Source organism: Sinocyclocheilus anshuiensis, unplaced genomic scaffold (assembly GCF_001515605.1).
Source record: "Sinocyclocheilus anshuiensis isolate Anshui unplaced genomic scaffold, SAMN03320099.WGS_v1.1 scaffold946, whole genome shotgun sequence".
NCBI classification, from domain to species: Eukaryota; Metazoa; Chordata; class Actinopteri; order Cypriniformes; family Cyprinidae; genus Sinocyclocheilus; species Sinocyclocheilus anshuiensis.
In genome coordinates this window covers 203,727-227,308 of record NW_015540927.1, presented here as the reverse complement: position 1 = coordinate 227,308, position 23,582 = coordinate 203,727, and the positions used below count along the sequence as shown (strand labels likewise).

Below are 23,582 nucleotides of genomic sequence, written 5' to 3'. Positions count from 1 at the left end.
GATGTATCTGTATATATATATATATATATATATATATATATATACCCCCTTAACTATTGCTTTTTATTTGTTTCCCAGTTTATGATTTAAAAAAAAAAAAAAAACATTGAAAATATCTTTTGTGGACAATGTGGGGCCTTCAGATCAACAAGTCTGAGAACCACTGCTTTAAATGCTCGTTTCATAGATGAGGTTCCATCTCAATTGACCTATCGGTAAGCCCCTCCCCTCGAATGCAGATGAGCCAATGGCAGTCGAGTATCAGTTGCACGGGGAGCGGAACTCGGACATCTTTGGGTTTCAGCTCCATAGAGAAACATTGGGAGATCCGAAGCTCTCATCGGTTTAATGGTGTTTATGCTACAAAAATGGAAAAACGATGTGCCTGGGGTACTTGTAACACTAATTCCAGTTATCATGAGAGGATAGGCAATGTAATTTATTTTATTCCATTTCCTAAATCCAACCAAAACAGATCAAAATGTCCCTAAGCATTCAACCCCAATCACAATGAAGACGAAAGCATTCATTTTCTGGTTGTCATACTCTCATTAAGTTACACTTTTCATCTGCTCAAGCAGAACGTTAATGTCATCTTGTGCTTCAGCAATGTATCTCTGGCTAAAACTAGCTAATGTTAGCGTTAAAGTTAGTGAGTCCATGCTAACGTACAAACCTAAATAGCGAACTGTTCTCACATCATGTACTGTGCAGTGAAAGTCAAAAACACATCAATGAAGGTCTATATTTGAGTGCCTCCATATTAATCTGGTTAAAAGTAAATTAATTTAATCTGCGGTAAATGAACGGTGTTTATCCGGGATGTTGTCATTGCGATCGTGACGACCGTAACATAATTCTCCAGTTTGCATTGTGATCTGTATTTTTACATATTTATTTTAATATCCCTCCATGGCATATTTAAGTCCCACTTGAAGGTCCATCTGTGTCCCAAATTTATCAGAAAAACCTCAGAAGAAGGTTTTCACTGACAGCTGTCATTGTACAGACAGTGAGCAACTCTGTTTGTTTGTCCGAGCGAGCAACATTAACTAAGGGGGGCGGGGCTTACCGATAGGTCAATTCAACCACTAAGCTTGTGTATTTGAGTCGATTAATTAATTTATTTATCTGTATTTGCACAAGGGGACAGTTGGTTCCACCTGAGGGCTTATACAGGCCCGAAAATGCATCCTTTGCTGAAGAAAACGATCATTTCAACAATCTTCGCCATCTGTTCCATGGCACGACAAAATCTAAAAGTAGAAATCCAATTCGACTATAAACTGTATCCAAAATGTAGAGAAATAATAATATGCCTCAGAGTGTCATCTGTCCGGCAAGATTGAGATCCATAAGTCATCCGAGACGGGCCGTGAGGGCATTCGTTGTTGATCTGTTTTAAGATTCAGAATAGCTGTGTGTGCCGCAGTGTCTGGGCAGAGCATTAGCTCTGGTGTTATTGAGTGGGTTTGCTTGGCCACCTGGGCCATTGAACTTTGGAAGCTAATTCGAGATGAGCCCTTCAAGCTGAGACAACATGAGTCCTGACAGTTCAATAAAATGCTCTGTGCAGTGGCGAAAAAGCGTCATACAGAAGGCAAAGGTTACAGGAGCCAGTAACATATTTTTTGCTTATCTCATTCAAAAGGTAGTCACGAGTATCTATTGTAACATTGCTTATTCGCCTAGAGCCGAAGCTTTTACTTCTGGATAGGGACGCCAGAACAGATGGGTACATGCATGGCTGTGAGAGTGACATTATATGCTACACACATGGAAATGGCTTTTATTATCATGTTTGCCGCAGGTTCTATATAGAGGCTGGTAATAAAACACTCATATGACAAGCGAGATGTATCTTTTGAAATTTTTGCACACATTTGGATGGTATAGTTATTTGTGTGTGTTTGTTTGTGTGTTTAATGAACATCTACATTATTTTGTGTATTATATGTGAGTGTTGAATGATGAGACCCTGTGGGGCTTTGTGTTTGGGAGCAGGAAGCTGTAAACAGTCTGTCCCAGCTGATCTCTATTCTCAAGGTTCTGATACACACTGGCCATCTGAGAACACACTACAGTTCCCATTCCATTCCACTGCTTAGCCAGAATCCTCACTGCACACTTTTCCAACACAGCAAACACATTTAGACGTGAATAACCACATATAGAAAGCAGAAGCCTTAATTAGATGAGTCACATACTTTGATTCCGGTACAGTCAAGTGCAGTCAATGCCTGAATAATACATAAAATGTACTGTATAGTAAAATCAAATCTTCTGCTTTTGATGTGATGATGTGAGTATATTTTTTAAATGTTAAAATGCTTTCTCCTATCCAAGGTTAATTGTAAACCATAAATATTATGAAATGGATAGTTCCGGTCCTGGATACTGATTGGTCAGTACAGAATTCCAGCAGTGCTATGAAATACACATAGTAATTGCTTTGATGCAAATGTTAAAAAATAACATTTTACTTCAGAATGCACCAGTTTTAAAATTCTGGTCAATACAGATACAGTAAGCCGATGATTAATTTAAACAAATAAATAAATAAAATAAAAAAAAAAAATAAAAAAAATGAAATTAAGTAAATTTAAAAAATCATTTATTTTACATATGATAACCGATAATTTGACAGTATTAAAAACTGATTACCATTTTGTTTGCATAAATTATTACTAAAAAAATAAGTCAATCATTTCAAGAAATACAACAATTAACAGCGTTATAAAATTATTACTATTTTTCTAAGATTAACTTAAGGTGAGCTTTAACAGCAAAAAAAAAAAACTACATGAAAACAAATAACACTAAGAGAAATAAGCATGCTGTATTTAAAAAAATCCAATATCAGTCAATACTAATAAATCTGTAATATTGACTGATATGGTGCCAATATATTGTGCATACCTAATTTAATTTTTAAATGAAACCTTTCCCTGTGACTATAATATTGCTTGGCCTCTTGTACATTATTGCCTACATTTAGCAGAGTTGGAATGCTGTATTTGTCAATAAGCATTCAGGACTGGAACTCCCCAATTTAGACCAGTATTTTAAGTGTGAAAGCATTCTGTTTGTGTTCGTGAAGCTAGCTGTCATATTAAATTAAATCATCAGTTTGTGCTCCAAGCTGTAGGCAGTATGTTCGTCTTTAACCATGTATAGCCGGCCTTCACATGATACCATCAACACAGATAAAAGTGCATCTGCCTAACTGTGTGACGGCAGTCTGGATGGTGGAGGGTTACAGGGGGTGCTTTTTGGATTAAACACAGCTGGCGGGTGTGTAGAAATGGAGGTGTCTCAATGGGCGGCACTATCCTGACCTCGCCCCTGCCACTTCTCTGGAACCACGCAAGGTGCCAGGGCAAATTAGTGACTCCGTGGTACTCTGACTGCCGGCTGGCACGTAAAAAGTACTTTCAGCTGGCCCCTGCTGGCTAGTGACACCCATAGTCCTTAACTGCTTTTGACTTAAAATTATCCATCCAAGTTTATTAGAAGCCCCAGGTGCAAGTGGGTCAAGACTGAGCTCACATCAACAGAAGTGGCACAGCAGGAACACATTTACGAGACTGTAGAGTGCACTGAGAACCAGACAGGACATGCTTAACACTGCTGCTTTTGTTGTGTGCCACCAGCACCTATTGATAGCAACAATAGTGAGTTTAATTGGGATTACTAGTATTGATATTACTATTAAAGGAATAGTTTAACCAAAAATTAAAATTCTGTAATGTCTCACCCTCATGTCATTCATTGTTTATTCTCTCTGATGTGGAACACAAAAGGACATATTTTGGAGGAGCTGCTCAGTTCCATACAATAAAAATGAACAGTTATGCATACATTAAAGCCCCATAAAAGTGGTCAATATGACTTGTGTGTGCTATACAAAGCTTTTGAAGACATACACCACAGTCTTCATTAAAGGTTTTGTGTGATGAGCAAACTGAAATTTAAAGGTGTAATTTCCTCTAGCAATGCCAAATAGCATTGCAAAAATAATGACTGTTTCAAACAGGTTTCTCAAACACTCCCCCTGTCTGCCAGTGGTTGAACAAACACATAGTACCACCTGAACTTACACCACTGGTTGAGCCAACATTGCGGTGTCTGGCTGGTTGGGATGCAAACAGAGCAATATATTGATACTGCCACATAGTAATTTACTTATAGTTCAATAATGGCAACTCTCAATATAGATTTAACAGCAATTTATTGATAAGAATAGTAGGATTGATCTTGGCGGACTAGATCTGCTATGCTGTTGCTGCTGAAGGTAAAGTAGGGAGAACCTCATGGTAGATCTAGACAGCTGGTGCTGGGGAGGTGGAGGGCTAAAAAAATTATCTTGGCATGCAGTACTGAGCTGGACCAGGTTGGGATGGGAATAAGGTTGTGTAGATAGGAAAGAGAGATTGATTGGCTGTGCTGCTGGCTTGGAAGAACCAATCAGTTACTCGTAAGTGTTTCCTGGCTCACCTATTATGCAGTACTGATCTTTGTACTACATATTAAGATAGGAGAAAGCATTTTAGCATTAAAATAATCATAATAAAATTAAGAAAAATCTTAATCTAATCTTAATTAATCTCAATAAAAGACATTTTTCAACTATCAAAACCTTGCTAACAAGATTACCTGATTTTTCACATCTAGATTTAGGCCAAGGAAATTTTTCATTTGAACATGAAAAGCGCTCTCTGTACCTCCCCCTCACTGCTGTTATCCTCTCTGCACTTTCATCATATGTCAGTTTTTCAGTAGTATGATTCATAGTTTTTTTCCCACTGAATAGCAGTCCCTTTAAAAAAGAAATGAAGTGGGCAAGCAGAGTTTTCCCGCAGATTCTCCTAAAGGCTACTGGGGAGAGTGGGCCATCTCCTCTGATCAATTCTCCATATTGATGGTATGGATAAGAGGGGTAGCTGTCTAGCAAGCATACATATTTTATTACTCTGATATCCCCACTATGGTGAATCTCTAGTCTTGGATAGACTGCAGCTCCCGACCTCCATTTGAGGGAGATTACATTCTACAGTGTCAGCTGCCTAAGACCCCGGGATAAATCATAGTTGGTACCCCAAAGCAAAGCTTTGACTATCTATTACAGTAAATAATTTATTATTAAAGACTGTGTGAAATGTGTTGGCAGACTGGAAGGAATAGCAGGAAAAAAACATGAAGGTTTAAAAATGTATGTGTGTTGGGGTGTTATTTTAGGAAACATGTTTTAAGTTAAAAGACCTCTTTTGCTATTAAAAATACTTTTGAATGCATTATTGTTATATTTTACTTGATGCTTTTGAGAGTAAATCAGAATGACACTTTAACCCTTTCTAGGGCTAATTGATTTGAAAGAAAAATAATAAACTACGCCTTTCAATTGAATGTGTTAATTTAGTACAATTATTATATAAAAAATAATGTGATGCATGTGGTAAAAAAAAATATTGCTTTTAACTCCCTACCCGTGCGGTGCTACAGGCTACTTGGCATTGCAAACCACATTTATAAAATGATTGTGGAGCCGTTCACATAGGATGCGTTCTTGGTTTAAAAACAGCTGAACGTAGCGCAATGCAGTGGTCTCAAAACACATTTATAACACAGCATCTTAAAAGTGTGTTGCTCATTGTGTGAGATGCTGAAAAAATGCCTTAAGCCCTTTCAGTCTCCATATGAGTCCACATTTTGGTGATGCAATGCTGTGTAGACTATTAGGTAGCAGTCTGTTGTGGAGCCAGCATCAATTTGGGGGGCTTTTCTTGGCAAATATTGATATATGTGGTTAATTTTGATTTATTCAAATAAAAAGTTTAATTTACAGCCCCACTTCAAATCGACATCCACTTGCAGTTGCTCGTGAAGAGCTTTTGTATTGGGCAGCCTCTCCAGAGAATGCAGTGAAAGCAATCAAATCTCTCTTTGCTTTCCTCAACAGGTGTCCATGAACTGTGACTATGTGTTTGTGAATGGAAAAGAGACGCGTGGCTCCATGAACGCTCGGGTGATTTTCAGCTATGATCACCTGAGTGCCCCACTTGAGCTCACAGTCTGGGTGCCCAAACTACCCCTTAAAGTGGAGCTCTCAGACAACAAACTGAGCTTCATCAAGGGCTGGAGGGTGCCCATCTTACCCGACCGCAGGTAAGACACGTCGATGATCTGAGTGTACAATAATACTTGCATTCTGACTGCTTTTTATGCATATTGATTTTCCTGGTAGCGCTTCTAATGCATGTTTTCTTTTATTTTGTTGCTTGTTTATTTCAGCCTTCTTAATACTTATCGGTGTTATGAGGGTGATAAAACAGTGTTATAGTTTAATTAGTGGAGTTGTTAAAAGCTTTAAAGCTGGGTCACTAAGGGCTGTGTTAGTTACAATGTGGCTGTAGAGCTGATGCCACATGAGACCAGAATGTCATTCTTCATACAGCCCATTTACTGTGATTTTGACAAACTGAAGCAGCGGTGTTGTCACACCATGCACGGCAGAATATCAGCACGGGCATTTTTCATGAGGAACCTCTCCAGAATTTATCATGATGGAAAATATTCTGGTAACTCACTAGTATCATTATTGCTTCCTTACAGAGGTCTTTCTTTTTGATGTAAATCTCTAATTAAATTCATTCAAATGGGCCATTAAAATGGAAATATGATCTGATATGGTTATGCTAATCCAATTTGGGAGCAAATTGTCAATCTACATCTAGCCTTCATGTAGGGCTGGCGGTGTGACGCATGTATGCAACGGTAGAAAAAAAGTCAACCTTTAGAAATTCTGCTGTAGAGATTTATCTTTGGCACGTTGGTTCCTAAGCAAAGCATTTAAAAATATCAGAACAAATAAAAAGAATTATCTTGATAGTATGCATTAATATAGAATTTATGTGCGTATATAAAACTATGTAGGAAACTGAAAAAAATAGAATATATCATGGTATGAATCATTTATTGTGATTAACTGTACATTTGTGTGTGTGTGTGTGTGTGTGTGTGTCACAAAGCAAGGCCAGACACAACAGGTAATTGCAAATCAGGATGGTTTATTGACTGGGTAAGGGGATGACTGGAATAGGTGAGTTAAAGGCAGGACTGTGATGAATCCCTGCCAGTGTGTGTGTGTGTGTGTGTGTGTGTGTGTGTGTGTAGCTGCTAGGATGCATTTAGCTCACTTAATTAAATATAGATAGTGCATTAAAGTTCAATGTTATCACGCCATTGTATGCAAAGTCTCTCAGTGCTGTTATACTTTCAGTGTTTTTTCCTGTTTCATACGGACAACACACACACAACATAAGTGTGTCATTACATTTGCATTTGACCTCAATTTGAGTGCCTTTGATTTAGCTTCCTCCCAGAACCCAAGATCTCCAAGGCTTTGTTCACACGTACAATCTCAGTGTGATCAGTTCAAAATCTGATTTGTTTTCCAGTTCCAATCTTTATCCCAGTGTCTGCACTGGCATTTTGCAAGTGAGGAAATCAAATCTGCTGAATTTATCTGGTTACTTTAGTAATGGCTTAAGAGTCAGCACAGCACCAAAAGACATAAGACAGTAGCTGTCACTATGTAAGGAAAGAGAAGGTGACAAAACTGAACATTTTGTCTCTGCTCATATTCATCCTGACATCTTGTCACAGTGCTGAGCTACGTTGCATAAGAACCAACCAGGGTACAGTACCAGCTGATCCTGATTAATCTCATGATTTCTTTCAGTTCCTTTTTAAATAGAATAACTTTAGCAAAACAAAATGTAAGGAAATAATGTGTGTAATCGCTACAAGCTTATAAATGTGTGTGGATGACACTAATAGCGGAATATAATAGTAGTCTGTTTTTCACCTGCAAAATTATTTGTTTTTAAGAGACCCTAATAAAATTAAGGTTGACATGAAACTGATATTGTGTCCTATATACAGTATACACACTCACCCTCAAGTCATCCTAGGTATATACACCACTCTGTCGTGAATGTGCATACGACAGCTAGAGGAAGCTAGATTTTAAGGTTTGTAAAGGTTTAAATATGGATATTTTTCTTACACAAACGCATCACTTCGATTCAGAAGGCCTTTATTAACCCCCCAGAGCCATGTGGAGTACTTTTTATGATGGATGGATGCACTTTTTTGGGCTTCAAAATCTCAACCACCATTCAAGGTGGGAAACTACATGAGGCAACACAAGCATCAAAGGCATTTCTGAACTGTTTACACATTTATGCATATTCTGTGAGTAAAACCACTAATTTATTCACTTATTCATTGTGAATTTCACATGTGAGCATTTAAAGTATGACATTAAAGTATCACATCCCAAATGTTTTGTGTGTGTGTGTGTGTGTGTGTGTGTGTTTTTAAACTGATCATATTTTCATACATTTGATTATGAACAAACAACTAACCAGATGCGAATAGACCACAGAATCCACTGCCTGTTTGAAAAATAGCTTATTCTTATTTCCTTTCTCTCTTCCTTTCTTCCCTCCTCTGCTCTGTCCATTTCATTCCAATACACTGCCCAAAGGTGAGTCGTGTCAGTGGGCAGGTTTCTCGCATTGGCCTTCCACACAGATTGATCGATGTAGCTCACTAAACTGGTGAAACGATGATGTGACTGCAAAACTGGACACAGATTTTTATTGGATGACTGGGTTCCCGTGCATGAAATCTCCAGATCTCATGACATCCTAATGAGTTCAAGCAAAGCTCCACTCATGAGGTGTGTTCTTCTGCTCTGAAACTCATATTAACCTGTATGAGGAGAAAAGAGAGTACAACTGTCGTCAACAACACAGAGAGCTTCTGTCTGCCAGGTTCAGCACTCTTCAACTGATGCAAGAGCCTCTTGTTTTTCACCTCATGGCAACAGGAGCCTTTAACTCAGAAGAGAGCAAAGTGCTGATCAGCAATTGCTTTCTACTATCATAAGGCTTCTACTTCTGCGTTTGTGTGCCTGTCAATCTTTTTTTGTTGTTGCTGAGAAGTAGCAGTGTGTCTCCTTACATGATAACACAATGCTTTACATTCAGCTCAATTTAGGCTAATCGATGGGCAGGACATGCTTTGTCAGTCACAGGCAGACAGCTGTCTCTGCATCTCCAGTTATCTGATGAATTAGTTATGTGTGTGGAATGGTTGAAGTGGCATTCAGCTTTCAAGATCCAGTCAGCCCTTTTGATGCTGGTAGTTCTAACAAACTTTGTGGGGGAATTCACAAAAAAATTGAGTGCTGTTTATTTGCACGCACTGCCAATTATTTTAACACCTAATGCACTTGTAAAATGCAAATTAATTAGGTAATGTCATAAACATGCCAAAAAAAACTGTGTTAAACGCAACTGCAATCTTGGAAACCGGGACAGTACACATTATGGCATCATCCACCAAACAGAAAGTTCACTGATCTGTGCAGTGTGACTGAATATATGACTTATATATGCACTTGTGCATTATTTGAACATCACTGGATGAATAACTGTTGCTATAGACAGGGGTGCACATAATTTTTTTAGCCTGGATCTCAAAAGAGCACCTGGAGATTTGGTTTGGTCCTCACACTGCACATAGTGTGACCCATTAAATATAACTATAAAAAATAATAATAGTGAGCATTAACAGCTGTCAACCATGTCGGTACGCAAATGAGCGGTCTGAACTTATTTACACCGCGCAATTTTTATTTTGGTCACGCATTTGCACCTGCGTACCACTTATGTGCACCCCTGGCTATAGATCTATGTACACCAATGTACACCAATACTCAATTAAAAACAAACAAAAAAGTTAATTTATAGCTTGCTTAGAAACTTTTTGTGTGTGTGTGTGTGTGTGTGTGTGTGGTTGTTTTTGTTTCAGTGTGTCATGCTTTGATTTATTTATTTTGTTTGTTTGTTTGTTCTGTGTTTTTTTGTGTGTTGTGCTTTTTTGTTTTGTTTTGTTTTTTGTTTTTTGTTTTGGCTAATTAAAGAGGGCAGTTTGAATTACTATGATATTTCAGGATGCATATCCTTCATAAAGGATTAGCCTATTTAAAACCACCATAAGTTTCCTGTGTGTATTTCCTAAAAGGTAAATTTGTGATGTTCAGATCCTCTATTAGTCTAGCTCCATTTTACTATATAAATTGCAGTTCAAAGTTCACCAAACTTGAATGCAAAAAAAAAAAGTGAAAGACAAAAATTTTTTGCACATGCAGGTGTACCTGCTCTTCCATATTATCATTCTTATGAATGGAAGTTAGTGGAACATAAATTCTAGTGTGAGTTTCTAATTTATAGTAAATCATAATGACCTCTCGCTCATCTCCTCAGAACGGCCAGAGACAGCGATGATGATGATGATGATGACCGTAAAGTGAGTCGGGGATGTACGCTGCAGTACCAGAGAGCCCAGGTTAAGGTTCTGACCCAGTTCCACACAACCTCTACTGAAGGCACAAACCAGATGATCACTATGCTGGGTCCTGACTGGCAAGTGGATGTGACAGAGCTGGTGCAAGACTCTCTGAAGGTGGTGGACGCCAGGGTGGCTGAGTTGGTGGACAGGACGGTGCTAGTGGCCAACGAGCTTGGATCATCCACTCTGAAGGTAAAATACAAATATAAACAGATTGTGTAAATACAAGATTGATGGATTAATGGGGGGGTTTCAATACCAATATATATCAATATCAATACCATATAACAATGCAACTATATAACCAACAATTTAATTGCATTGTATTGCATTCTCTTCATCCAATATTACTGGACATTGGTCCTTAATCATGGTTTTATTCAAGTGTCTTTGGCACATTTATTTAATCCCATTTACTGTCTCATGTATTCAAGTACAAACTTTACTTTCACTGACTTCTCTGATGTTATGTTTTAGACACTAGAAGGGGGCTTATTTTGTTTTATTATTTACTTTCTCTTTTATTTTGTGACAACAGTTGCTTTTAATCCGGTGTCATCATAATTAGCTAATTGTTTTCAAACAAACAGAATGCTAAGAATATAAATTTAGCTAAAATAGATCAAATCAATAAGGGCTTCTATTAAAAGTTCTCACAATTGAATTTATCTAAGTTAGCTCTGCTGCTGTCTTTATCTTTTAATGCCCCTTTAGAAAGCTATTCATATGCATATTTAGTCCCAGTAGGCAATTCAGAAACTGGGATGTTTGGGAAGTGAATTATCTGTGTGGTATAAAACTTCAATGGTGTTAAATTGGGGGAATCATTCTTGAAAGTGAAGTTTTCTCTCCATTGAAGTAGCACACAATCAGTTCATTGTGTCCAAACAGAGGGAGATTTGATTGTTCTTGACAACTTGATCACACCTCTTCACAGTGTTGTCTGTCTGTTTGTTTGGCTTCAGAAAGTGTCTGTTTTTCTCCATAAACAAATTTGAGCATAAAAGAAAAAGTTTGCTAATTAAACTAGGGAAAACTGCAAAGGTCATTACTAATTAATGGAACATGTAGAATTGGAACATTTTTGCTGAATGTGAGCGGAAAATAAACAAAACTGAGCACAGAGCATCATTTCACCCTTACAAAAAAAAAAGGGAAAGGAAAGGTATGAATAATGTTGTTTATAACTCACACCAGGGCTTTTTTAGCTTATTTGGTGGGTCTTTGATCTTCATCTGCCATAGCACTCATCCTCCACCTGTCACTATGACCTAAGCACAAAGACGCACAACCTTTAAGCTGTGAAGGTCTCTCGTGACAAATTGTTTTGAGGATCCTATGAACAGCAGAAAATATTGTTGACCTGTTCTTGGGATCGACTGAGCAGCAATGGTCTTGTGAATCCATCTAGAAAACCATTAAAAGTACAATGCTAACCTTGCAGGCCTGAATTTATGTGTTTCCTACAACTTAATTGGCTTGCCAGGTCTACCAAGTACAGTAATTAGGTTTTCGGGGAATAGGCAGACCCTTTTTAGCCTTTGAACACACTCTATTCAAGCATCCAAAGTTCTGGTTATAATGCAAATATCAAAAGCTGGTATATCAGCAAGTATAATAAATCTAATTGCAACTGCCTGGATACCAAACAAACGAGCCATTCTGGCAAGAATTTGTTTTTAGTTCCCCATTTTCTATCTGTCATTCCTTTTCTCTGTTTCAAATGTGCAGTATCTTTGAAGCTTGCCTTGAACGCAGGAAATAAAAAAATGCAGGAACAGAACAGTTCAGTTCAATTATACATTCATCTGGTTTTCCCCCCGGTCTACATCCCCTTTCCAACTGGAGGAAAGGAGATGGGATTGTATAGGACTGGATGGTCAATGAACTGTAACAGCCTGCTCCAAAACATTAGTGCATTGGGACACGAACAATGTGCATCTGGGACATGTGGATCGCAAGTCTAGGCTGGATCAGGAAAAGCCTGGGTTCAGCTCCCTGGCGCCCACCACACGCCAGGAGAGCACTGTGTGCTTCAGTGAGAGAAAACTGAAAAATGGCTGGATCGGATTTTTATGCCAAAAGATGGCTGAGAATGGCCACTTCACCGACGAAGTATAATCATCAGCATAGCTAGTACATAAAACTACATCAGCTTTGAGGGCTTTTAGCTGGAGATGGGTAATTTTGAAGAGGGAAGTAATAGTAGGTTGGATGAAAATGTTTGCTGCAGAGCTTGGACATTTTTGAACATCATTAAAAGTCATTATGGACTTTATTAGGCTAAATTGATCATGAAAAATTTGCTTCGCTCCCTCCTATGTGGTTAAGTGTAACCAGCTCTGCTGTGATTAAGCCAAGTATATGAAGGTAATATAATTGTTCTTTGTTTGGAATAGCTGTAATTGAAAAGAAAAGATAATGAACTCAATTCACAAATACCATTTTGACATTTACAGATGGTGACAAAGCAAGAACAACTTCAGTTTCTGTCAACATCTTTTAGTGTTCTTTACTAGTCATAATTCTTTAAACTTCTGTTTGTCATGGAGAGACTGAAGAGTCGGCTACTGGCAATGGTTCAGTCTGTTTTAAAATTAATCCAAGTTCTATGTACTTCTTCTGATTGTGTCTTTCTTGAGGCAAAAAACACTCCCCGTAGTCTGACTTGTTCTTGTCGTGCAAAATGCGAGTTCAAGTTAATCTTCCGAAATTATGAAAAGTGAAAAACCATCCCTATATTGCGGCTGGTTTTATCTAACTTGGCGCTTTGTGGCTCTTGGGATTGCCAGGGTCTCATGGTTCAGCAAAGACACACGGGGAAAAAAATGAGAATCTCTGACCCTCCTAGTCATGCCTCCCCACTTGACTTTTCACTTGGTAAGTCCCTGGTGACCTTTAACTGTGGTGGGAAGTGAAGAAAATGTGACATAATGGGTCTGAACTGTCAGATGGAAGATTTATGTGGAGGCCGAGTGCTGGCCGTCCTCTGGAGAAAAGGTGTATTTTCCCATTCTTCCTTTACTCAGTGGGCTGAATCTTGAATATGTGGGATTATCCACTAAACGATTCTGTTTGACAGGCATTGTATCTTCACTCCTCCCCATATTTTCTTCCATTTAAAATGTATTTCATACTGTAAAAATGCATCATGTTTTGTTGCTTTCAGGTTGAATCCCCACTGGCAGTGGAGGCGGTACTGGGTGAAACACAGTTCTCTGTGGTAGACGAGAAAGTGTCTATAGTGGAGTTACGTGTTCATGCCATCTCGGGACTGGCACTTAATCTTCAACCAAGCCCTGGCAACAGCCATACTATGGTTGCCAAGGCAACAGGTCTGCAGACTCTCTCCATTCTTAAGCAGGTATAGTTGATTGCTTCATTGTTTTTCATATCTTCTACAATAAATGACATTTCATCATGCTTTCTTGATGGTATTTTGTTAAATCCTCTGGTATATTCTTCGATCAAAACTTTTTTATGATTTAAGTTATGAATAAGTGTTTAACCAGACTGAAGACTCTCTGTAAGGTGCTCAAGCCAATTTTTAGAACTTATTACAGTGCATTAGGTTTGTTTCTGGTCCAAGGCAGATTTATTATCGTTATCTAAAATGAAAACTAATACTAAAAATACTAATAAAAATTGTTACTTGAAATAAAATAAACGTTAACTGAAATAAAATAAATAATAAAATAAAATAAAAACATAGACTTCTTTTAATTCAGATAGTTGCCAAGATAACATTTCTTTTTATTTGTTTGTTTGTTTGTTTAGTTGAAGGATTAAAATAACTAAATACCATACTAAATACTAACTGAGTACCAAATACTATGTATAATAAAATACTATATTAATAAATACTATACAGAGACAGACATTAAAAAAGTACAAAGTAAAAATTACTAAAACTTTAACTAAAATTACAGTGAAAACAAAAACTTCGAAAATAAAATTAATTTAAAATATTAACAAAAATTATAAAAGTATATCAATGATACTAAAATAACACTGGTCTAGAGACCAGTCTCTAGTCTCAAAAATTTGCATTAAACATCTATAAACCATGCAAAGTTTTTTGTTTTTTTTTAGCTGAATTTTCATGGTATCATCATTATGAATGAAGACCCACTGAAGGTCTTCAATGTCAAGTCGCATATTCTGATTTGAAAGCCTAGAAATGATCACACTTGTTTTGGCTCAAGAAACACATTGAAGAAGCTAAGTTCATTTATAGGCTACACAACATACAAACTTGTATCTTCACATAATTGTCTAAATATGACAGTATCATTCATCATCATAGCCTCTGCAGCTGAGTCCAGAGAAAAGCTCTAACCTTTGGCCCCTTCCACTAATTATGCAAGTGACATTTATGTGAAATTCCTCCTTGTTGCTCAGGATCATTCTGCTCCCGAAGAGTTAACTCTGGCTGAACTTAGCCTCATATTGATGATTCGAGTCTTCATGAAGGTTACACACCATTGGCAAATTAGCCTCAGTTCAGTCTTCCAGCCGGCCCTCACTGCTTTAATAAAGGCTTGTTTGGCATTCAGACATATTCAAATCTCCTTTAATATCAGCACACCAAATGAGCAGGCATCTTGCTTAATAAGAAGACACCACCACTTCTGTTCTCTGCCATCAGGGGAGCTTCGTGTGTTTGCTGTATAATCTTTTCAAAGCATTAATTGGAGCATATTCGCTCATATTTTCCAGCGAGGAACTCGTATGCTGCCGTGGTAATTTATACAATGTCTTGGGCAGGTCACGTAGCCCTGCCGTGAGAGCTCGGGGTCTTTTTTCCTGCTCTGTACTTAGCCTATGACCAACATCAGACAAGGGTGCCTGCATTCAATTCACACATTAAAATCCAGCAGTTCTGCCCGCTCTCTGCTTCTCCACTTTTGGTTTTAATTAGCGTAATGTATCAGCCTAAGTGCTTGTGGAGACTATAAACATCAGTATATGCTATAAACATCACTGATGACCCTCCTCCTCCTCCACTGCTGCCTCTCCATCATTTCAATCCTTCAGTGCACTTACCTACTTCACCTATGCAGTCACAAAATAACAGTAACTTTGTGATCATTTCACTTTACACTTTACAATAATGTTCAAATTGTTGGTATTAATGCATTAGGCGTCATGAACATTGAAGAGCAACAACAGAATTTGTTAGTCTTTGTTCAAATGTATTAATATAATTTAATAATTAATCAAAAATTCATTATAATTTCTATATATAAATTTTTAATGCCAGGTGTAAATTGAAATTAACCTAGATTTAAAAATTTGCAGTTTTTTCACGGAGGTAATTAATGAATATACCATTAGCTGTTAATTCAAGTTCCCTTTCAGTCAGTCACGTTCGACGTTACGTCAGTCGTGACTGACGAATTGGGATCTCGCCCGAGAGCCCAATCACCTTCGAGTGTTAACTAAACAAGCCAATGACAGTTGGCGTGCGTGTTTCGCCACGCGCACCCCGCCCCGCAGCGCGGGTATAAAAGGAGAGCGCGTGCAAACGTACATCAGCTTTTCGCTTCGGAGCCGAGCCTTCTAGTAAGCAAATCTCCGAGAGTGTTTTGAAGAAACAGCTGGCGTTGGTGTGACGGCGTATCAGCGGGGGTTACAATCCAGGCTGCTGAAACCTCGGCGAGCTGCAGCTGTCATTCTGGGAGACCTGAGGGTTACTTAACACTCGAAGGTGATTGGGCTCTCGGGCGAGATCCCAATTCGTCAGTCACGACTGACGTAACGTCTCCGTTCCCTCCTTCAGGGAACGAGGGTTACACAAGTAATCTAGACGTTTGTTGACAATACATTAAAGAATGTTAATTTATTCAAACTAATGTAATTTAATCAGAATCTGCAAAAATAAACATTCACCTATAATAATAAATGCTGTCAAAGTATTGTTAGTTCATGATTACATTAACTAATGTTAACAAATTGAAGCTTCTTAAGTGTTACTGATTTTCTTGCTCTTTCTTTTACATTTTAGATGCCCCTTTCCTTTGTCTCACTGGCAGCCTTAAATAATAGATTTTGTTGTATGCTGGTGTTAGCGATTATTCTGTTTCAAAGTTCCAAGTTGCTTGAACATTTCACTTCTGTAGTTTATGTACAGTGCATCCAAAATTACCTTCAAGATAGATCTCAAACACTTTTAACAGTTAGAAATCTAATGACATCGATGTAAAAGTTATAGTGCCATCTCCCAAAGACTGATGCTTCAAGAATCAAAGGCCATTCGTGATTGATACCATTTTATTTAGTGGCTAGAGTGATCTCGAAAGGTCCACGAGGACAACATGTCGTCTGCAATGTATTATTCAGATCATGCATATCAAAGACTCTCTTCATCTTGACAACCAGCGTTGACAGAGCCTGAGCCTGAATGTCAGAACAACCTTGAAGTTAGTGACATGACAGAAGAGTTTTTTTTTTTTTACAGATTCACAACAGGCCATTGCTGACTGGAGGCAGATAAATACTTCTTTTCTGAATATAAAAGCAAAGCAACACTTCATTTCTGACTAAAAGCACTCTGGCAGAATGGTTTCATTTTGTCTGCCTGCCAACAGAAGTAAGGTGTTGTGCTGTTCCTTTTGCAGAGAGCAAAGCGGGATGGCAAGCTTAGGCTTGTTATGAGGTGACAAGAACAAAAGCATTGTGCCAGTTCCACTTCCCCTCAGCCTGTGTTTCTAATGGTCAAAAGCATGCAAGCCCTTCTGATGTCAGCTACATGTTGCTTGCTCAAGACAGTTGTCTTGTATGGACCAGTAAACACGGGATAATGAATATTTAAGAGAGTTTTGAAAGTCAGGAGATGAAGATGGCAATACTTCAGTATTGATAATCTCTTTGTAGTGAAGAGAAAGTTGTTCAACATTTTAGCATTTGAAAAAGTCTGCTATGCTAACGCTAGCTCTGATGTTGCATTAAGGATCCCCTTAATTCAGCATCCGAGCTAGCATTAGCGTAGCACACCTGACGCAAGTGGACAGCGCACAACATCATAAAATTCAAAATCGTAGTTTTGTTTGAATGTACTATATATACACCACTGCAGCCATACGACATCCATCAACAGCACCCAGCTACGACTTTAGGGGCTACACAATATCCTTTTGCACCAGTAAGTGCTACTTATGTACTCATTTTTTGGTAAAGAGAGTGTTTAAAATTAAAGGGATATTAAAGGTCCTTGGTGATTCATAAAAAGCAAGTTGGCTACTTGAGAATCAAAAAAGCATATGCAAAATTATTACCTCTGGTTTCTAATGATATATTGAGGCCTTATGAAGTGAAATGATCAGTCTGTGCAAGAGTGAATATTATTTCCAACATTATATACAGATACTGGATGCTATATACTGGGATGAACCAGTTCAAAACTAACTTTTGGAGGTGCCCGATAGTCACTCAGATGAGCCAAATGAGCCTATAAACCGGCATATATAATGCCATTTCTTGCCAACATCACAGGCACCAAAGAATTTGAAGACAGATTTTAAAAAATGTACTGTTATAGGGTGTGTAAGGGTTGAGTTCATGCTCACAATTTCTTTCATTTTGTGTTTGTAGGAGGCCAGTTTGTCCATCTGGGTTTACTACAGCGACAATACCGCCGCCCCCCTGAGTATGTACGACCCTAAAGACTACAACCTCAATGCCACCACAGCAGACGATAAGGTGGTTACGGTGACTCAACAACCCCAGCAACGGTGGCCAGTCATCGTGGCCGAAGGTGAGGGCACAGGAGAGGTAGTGCATGTGGAGATGACCATCTGCGAAACCTGCCAGAAGACTAAACGCAAGAGTGTCATCGCTTCGTCTCCTTTGTTCGTCAAAGTCCGCTTTGGACCGGATGAAGACTCTGAGGAGGAAGTGGATACAGAAACTGAAATAGACACTCGAATGCCTGCCAACACGAGAAGGCCCGCTATCGATTCCAACGTAGGTGGTGGAGGGTATGAGCCATCTAACGAGCAGCCCGCAAGTGTGCCCATTGATTACACCAACTTTCCTACAGTAAGCAATCCGGAGGAACCAACCGAAGAAGACGAGGAGGACGACGAGTTTGTGCACAGTCCCCGTAGCATGACTGACCTGGAGATCGGCATGTATGCTCTTCTTGGGGTGTTTTGTCTTGCCATTCTGGTCTTTCTTATAAACTGTATTGTATTTGTGTTGAAGTATCGCCATAAGCGCATCCCTCCTGAAGGCCAAGCCAACATGGACCATTCCCACCACTGGGTGTTCTTGGGTAACGGGGAACCCCTGCGCACCCAGAGTGATCTCTCGCCTCAGATGGTGGAAAGCCCCAGCAACACCTTGGAGGGGGTACAGACTTGTTGTCATGGGGACCACGCCAGCAGCGGCAGCTCCCAGACAAGCGTACAAAGCCAAGTCCATAGCCGAGGAGATGGCAGCTCCGGAGGTTCCACCAAAGACCACGGAGAAGACGCCAGCTCACCGACCTCCAAACGCAAACGTGTCAAGTTTACCACCTTTACCCTTCCGACGGAGGATTTACCCTACAACTCCATCCCCATTGCCAACGAAGAGGACATTCAGTGGGTATGCCAAGACATGGGCTTTCAGGACCCACAGGAACTGCACGACTACATGCGCAGGATAAAGGAAATAGCCTGATCGGGCTATGTGCTTTCTAAAGACGTTCCTTTCTATTTTCTCTCTTAATTTTCACTCTAGAGGAGGTACCTTTCACGAGAAAAACAACCAAGGCCTAGTGTCCACTTTTGTTGGGTTTTTTTGCACAGTGCTGTTTCCCTTACACATTGACACTTGTACAAACTAAAAAATATTCATGACGCTGCCAGGGAAGCCAAAGACGAGTCTTGAGGGATTCTAGCAAAAATGGCTGTAGTGGTGTGTATGATTGCTGCTCAGTAGAAGGGTGAGTGTACAATCTTTAAAGGAAACATAGAATTTCAGTTGTAAATGGTGAATACTGATATCAAAATGGATTCCTGAAGTACTCAATCAAGTGTGGGTTACCCTACTGTGGATAGGATCTTTCTCAGAGGAATGCCTGGAGTCTTGGCACTGTGTCCATTCTTCTTCTTCTTCTCTTTTTCTCTTCTCCAACAAAGAGGCCTTTGAAGCGCAGATTCTACTTTTGTCCCAGATTTGTGTTTGAGATGGATCATTTTCACGCCATTGTTGATAAACCTGACACTTAGCCACAGAAACTGTCAGGGATGTTCGTGAGAACGTGCCATGGATTCTTTGTCAGTGTTGGAAATGTTGAATGGTTTTAATCCCCTTGCCCCTTTTCCACGTTATCTTGGTTTAACACATGCCTTGGTTGCTGCATTAGTTCTTCGTCTGTCTTTGGTATTTCATACTCATTCTCAATCTGGATGTCACCTGCTTCTTGTCTTGGTTAAGTCTAATGCCTTATTAAACGGATCTCAATAGTCACAACCGCGTTCTGTGCTGACACCACATTTGTTCACATTGGTAAGGGCCAAAGCAGGAGCAACTCTACAGATGTCTGTATCTCAATTAAATGTGTGTCGGCACAGGAAAGGCAGGAGCTTGTACATTGTGGAGTTAGATATCTTCTCCAACATTCCTTTGCATGAATGGAGACTTGCAGGCACAATTAGCTTTATTTTATTTTATTTTACTTTGTATATGTTTGTATTGTGAGAATTATCTAGTCATACATAAATGATAATAGAAGACATATCATGTCACCATGCATTACATGCATGTGCCAGACCCTCCCTTCTGTGTACATACCATGTTCAGTACATAACGACTTCAGAAGCTTAACTCTTGATTACTCAGTTAGCCTGAGGAATAGGGGAGGCAGATGCCATATAGGGACTCGGCAGGCAGATACTTGAATTTCAGTGAGGCTCTCTTTTCTTTTTCTCTTTTTCTGTATCTTTACTGATCTCACCGTGAATTCCCATCCAGGCGGTAATAGAGTTAAGATCTCTGGTAAGGATAAAATGCTATGCAAACACACTGGAGGGGTTGATTATTGTGTTTAAGTAGATCTGCCCCGGATATTGCTATAGCACCATGGTTACATTCGTTAATATACCAAGAAATATCTCAAAACTAGTTGTAACATCTGCCACAATGTAAATTGCAGGTTTTGAGATTTGTTTATTTCTTTTTAACTTTGAAGCTCGCTGGAGCTTTGTTAAAGAAAACACCACAAAATGCGGTAGCACAGTAGATCAAGCCCGAAACTTTAAACATTTAGTAGTTTAGAAAGGGGTAAGCTGGTATCGGGTCTGGAAGATGATATCTGATATCTGTATTGCTGCTGACCTATCACAGGTTAGTTTCAGGGTTACAGTCCCCCCAGTTTCTTCAGGACACCTAAATTCACACACTGTATTAAATGTTTATTTCCCCACTTGTAACATGCAGGATTTATGCATGACTTTGTTTTAATAGTCGTATTAGTCATTTTCCTCTAACAAAGAAGGAACACCTATTATAACATTTTTATTCTATTATTATTATTAACATTATTTTTATTTTACATTTTTTTAACTCACCCCTAATTCAATCAGGGGTCCTTTTCACTCCAGATAAAAGTCACAGAGAACTTATTACTGACACCTCTCCACCTTTCTCCTATGATTTGTAGCCCCTTCACCTCTTTCTCAAAGGATTCGGATGAGTAAACACTCGTGTGATGAAATGTTAATTGATGATGTAACACGTCAAGTTATTAGGTTTTGCTAAACAGTTGGAGTGTTGGTCAGAGGTGTAGTTTAACCCACATTTTAACTTCATGGAGGCTCGGAACTGAATGTAAACTTTTCAACTGTACCTTGATGATCAAAATGAACCATTTCCAATGTGTTATTAAGGTCTTCTGATGGGGTACATAAGACTCTATATGACTACTAGCAAGTCTCTGGTAGCAGCTCATACACTTTTCCGTTTTCTAAAATTATTTTCCTAAGTGTAATATCACCATCAGGATATTTTTGGTTTCATATTGTTTTCTACTTTCAACTATGTATGTAAATGAAACAGCGGTTGCAATATCTGCACTTACATTTTTTCTTTTTCAAGAGGAGCTGCTACTAGGCATTTGCCTAGACCACATGCTGTGTTGTGGTGTAGATTTGAGCTGTACTCTCTGTTCTGCTGAAGCACGGTACTGTCAGCCATGTGCTGCCACACCCTTAATGTACAGAGCACTGTTACAACATCCTGTATCCTCCCTAAAAAGCAACTGTTGTATTTCCCTCCTTATATGTAAGTACTAAAGAAAATACAATGCATAAACTTGGTGTTGTGTTTTTTATTTGACAGTGTACTTTGTATTTTAATGCTCTGTCCAAACAATAGTTGTCTAATGAGCCTACTGAGCTGTCTAGACAGCTGCTAATTTATACATTTTGTTAATTTAAACATTAATTTATAAAGACTATTGCTGTTTGTTAACAATAATCAACAGACAAAAGAAATGGAAATGGGGGGTAATTAAAAAAAAGTTCCTTTTCAAAACTGCTATTTTATTTTATACTCAGTAACATCTGTGCACAAGGCACACAGCACACTCTTTTGTTACAGAGCTGAAGCCAGTTAGTATATTTTAACAGAAAAATTGTAAAGAGAAACATTTTGTTAGTTTATTTATTTATTTATTTAACATGTATTGGAAAGTAAATTAGTTTTTTAATAAGTTAATTATAATGCAGATAATATAATATTAATGAAATAAAAACCTATTTACGGCGAGTACACTTTCATGACACTTTAATGATGTTCCTTAACGCGCTTAAGCACACTTTTAAAAAGTGAACTTTTGTAATAATGCCAAATTAAAAATGTAATTAATTAATTAAAAAAATTAAAGCACATTTAAATCAAGTTTTAAAGAAGTACACTTATTTTGATGGTGGACTAACATACTAGCATATATGTAATTGTTATAATTTTTACTGCAGTGTGTTATTTGATATTATAAAGTTATGTTAACATATTTAAAGTTAAGTTAATGTGTTTTAAATATATTAAATTGGTAACACTTTATTTCACAGTGTCACTGTTACACTTGTTACATGTACTTTATTGTAGTAATAACAGTAAATTATGTATAATGACATGCAACTAACCTTAAACAAAACCCGGTAAAACTTTATTTTAAGTTGTCCATTTCACATGTTAGATGTACTTACACTCTTAAAAATAAAGGTGCTTCAAAAGGTTCTTCAAGCGATGCCATAGAAGAACCATTTGTGGTTCCACAAAGAACCATTCAGTCAAAGGTTCTTTAAAGAACCATTTCTTTCTTACATTTTTATAATCTGAAGAACCTTTTTTCGCCACAAAGAACCTTTTGTGAAACAGAAAGGTTCTTCAGATGTTAAAGGTTCTTTATGGAACCATTTAAACAAAAAGGTTCTTCTATGGCATCGTGAAGCACCTTTATTTTTAAGAGTGTACTATTATAATAACAATTAATTAAGCATAATAACATGCAAGTAACCCTAAGCCAAACCCAAATCCTAAACCTAACCATATAAGTACATGTAGTGAATTAATATTACTCAGCACTTACTGTATATGTATAATTACACTGTAACAAGGACACCTTAAAATAAAGGGTTACACTTTATTTGAAGGTGTCCTTGTTACAGTGTAACTATGCATTTAAGTACTGAGTAATATTAATTAACTACATGTACTTATTATAAGGTTAGGATTAGGGTTTGGCTTAGGGTTAGGGTTACTTGCATGTAATTATGCACAATTAATTGTTATTATAATAGTAAGTACATGTAACATGTGTAACAAGGACACCTTAAAATAAAGTGTTACCAAATAAAGTGTAACCCAAAACCCTAATCATAATCCAAACATAGTTAAACTGTAACAAGGACAGCTTAAAAAATGCAACTTTATCATTACACACTTGTAATTACAAATATATGTAAATATATGACATAGACGTGTCAATAGAAATGTATTAAATATTGTGTATTTCAAGGGGTCATATGATGCGATTTCAATTTTTCCTTTCTCTTTTCTCTCGTTACAAGCTCTTGGTGCATAAAGAAGATCTGTAAAGTTGCAAAGACTAAAGTCTCAAATCCAAAGCGATATTCTTTATAAAAGTTAAGAGTCAACCACGCCTACCTAAA

The 23,582-nt window shown here is 38.1% G+C and overlaps 1 protein-coding gene across 1 annotated transcript in view; it reads left to right on the top strand.

Moving 5' to 3' along the window:
* The window catches only part of LOC107689377 (transmembrane protein 132E-like), a 104,664-nt gene extending 82,948 nt beyond the window's left edge, over nt 1-21,716 (top strand). The window contains exons 6-9 of the mRNA XM_016487339.1: nt 5,960-6,165; nt 10,338-10,614; nt 13,592-13,786; nt 18,016-21,716. Coding sequence (XP_016342825.1) covers nt 5,960-6,165; nt 10,338-10,614; nt 13,592-13,786; nt 18,016-19,086 — 1,749 coding nt within the window. The 3' untranslated portion in view covers nt 19,087-21,716. The remainder of the gene's footprint in view (nt 1-5,959; nt 6,166-10,337; nt 10,615-13,591; nt 13,787-18,015) is intronic.
* The last annotated feature ends 1,866 nt before the right edge of the window (nt 21,717-23,582 follow it).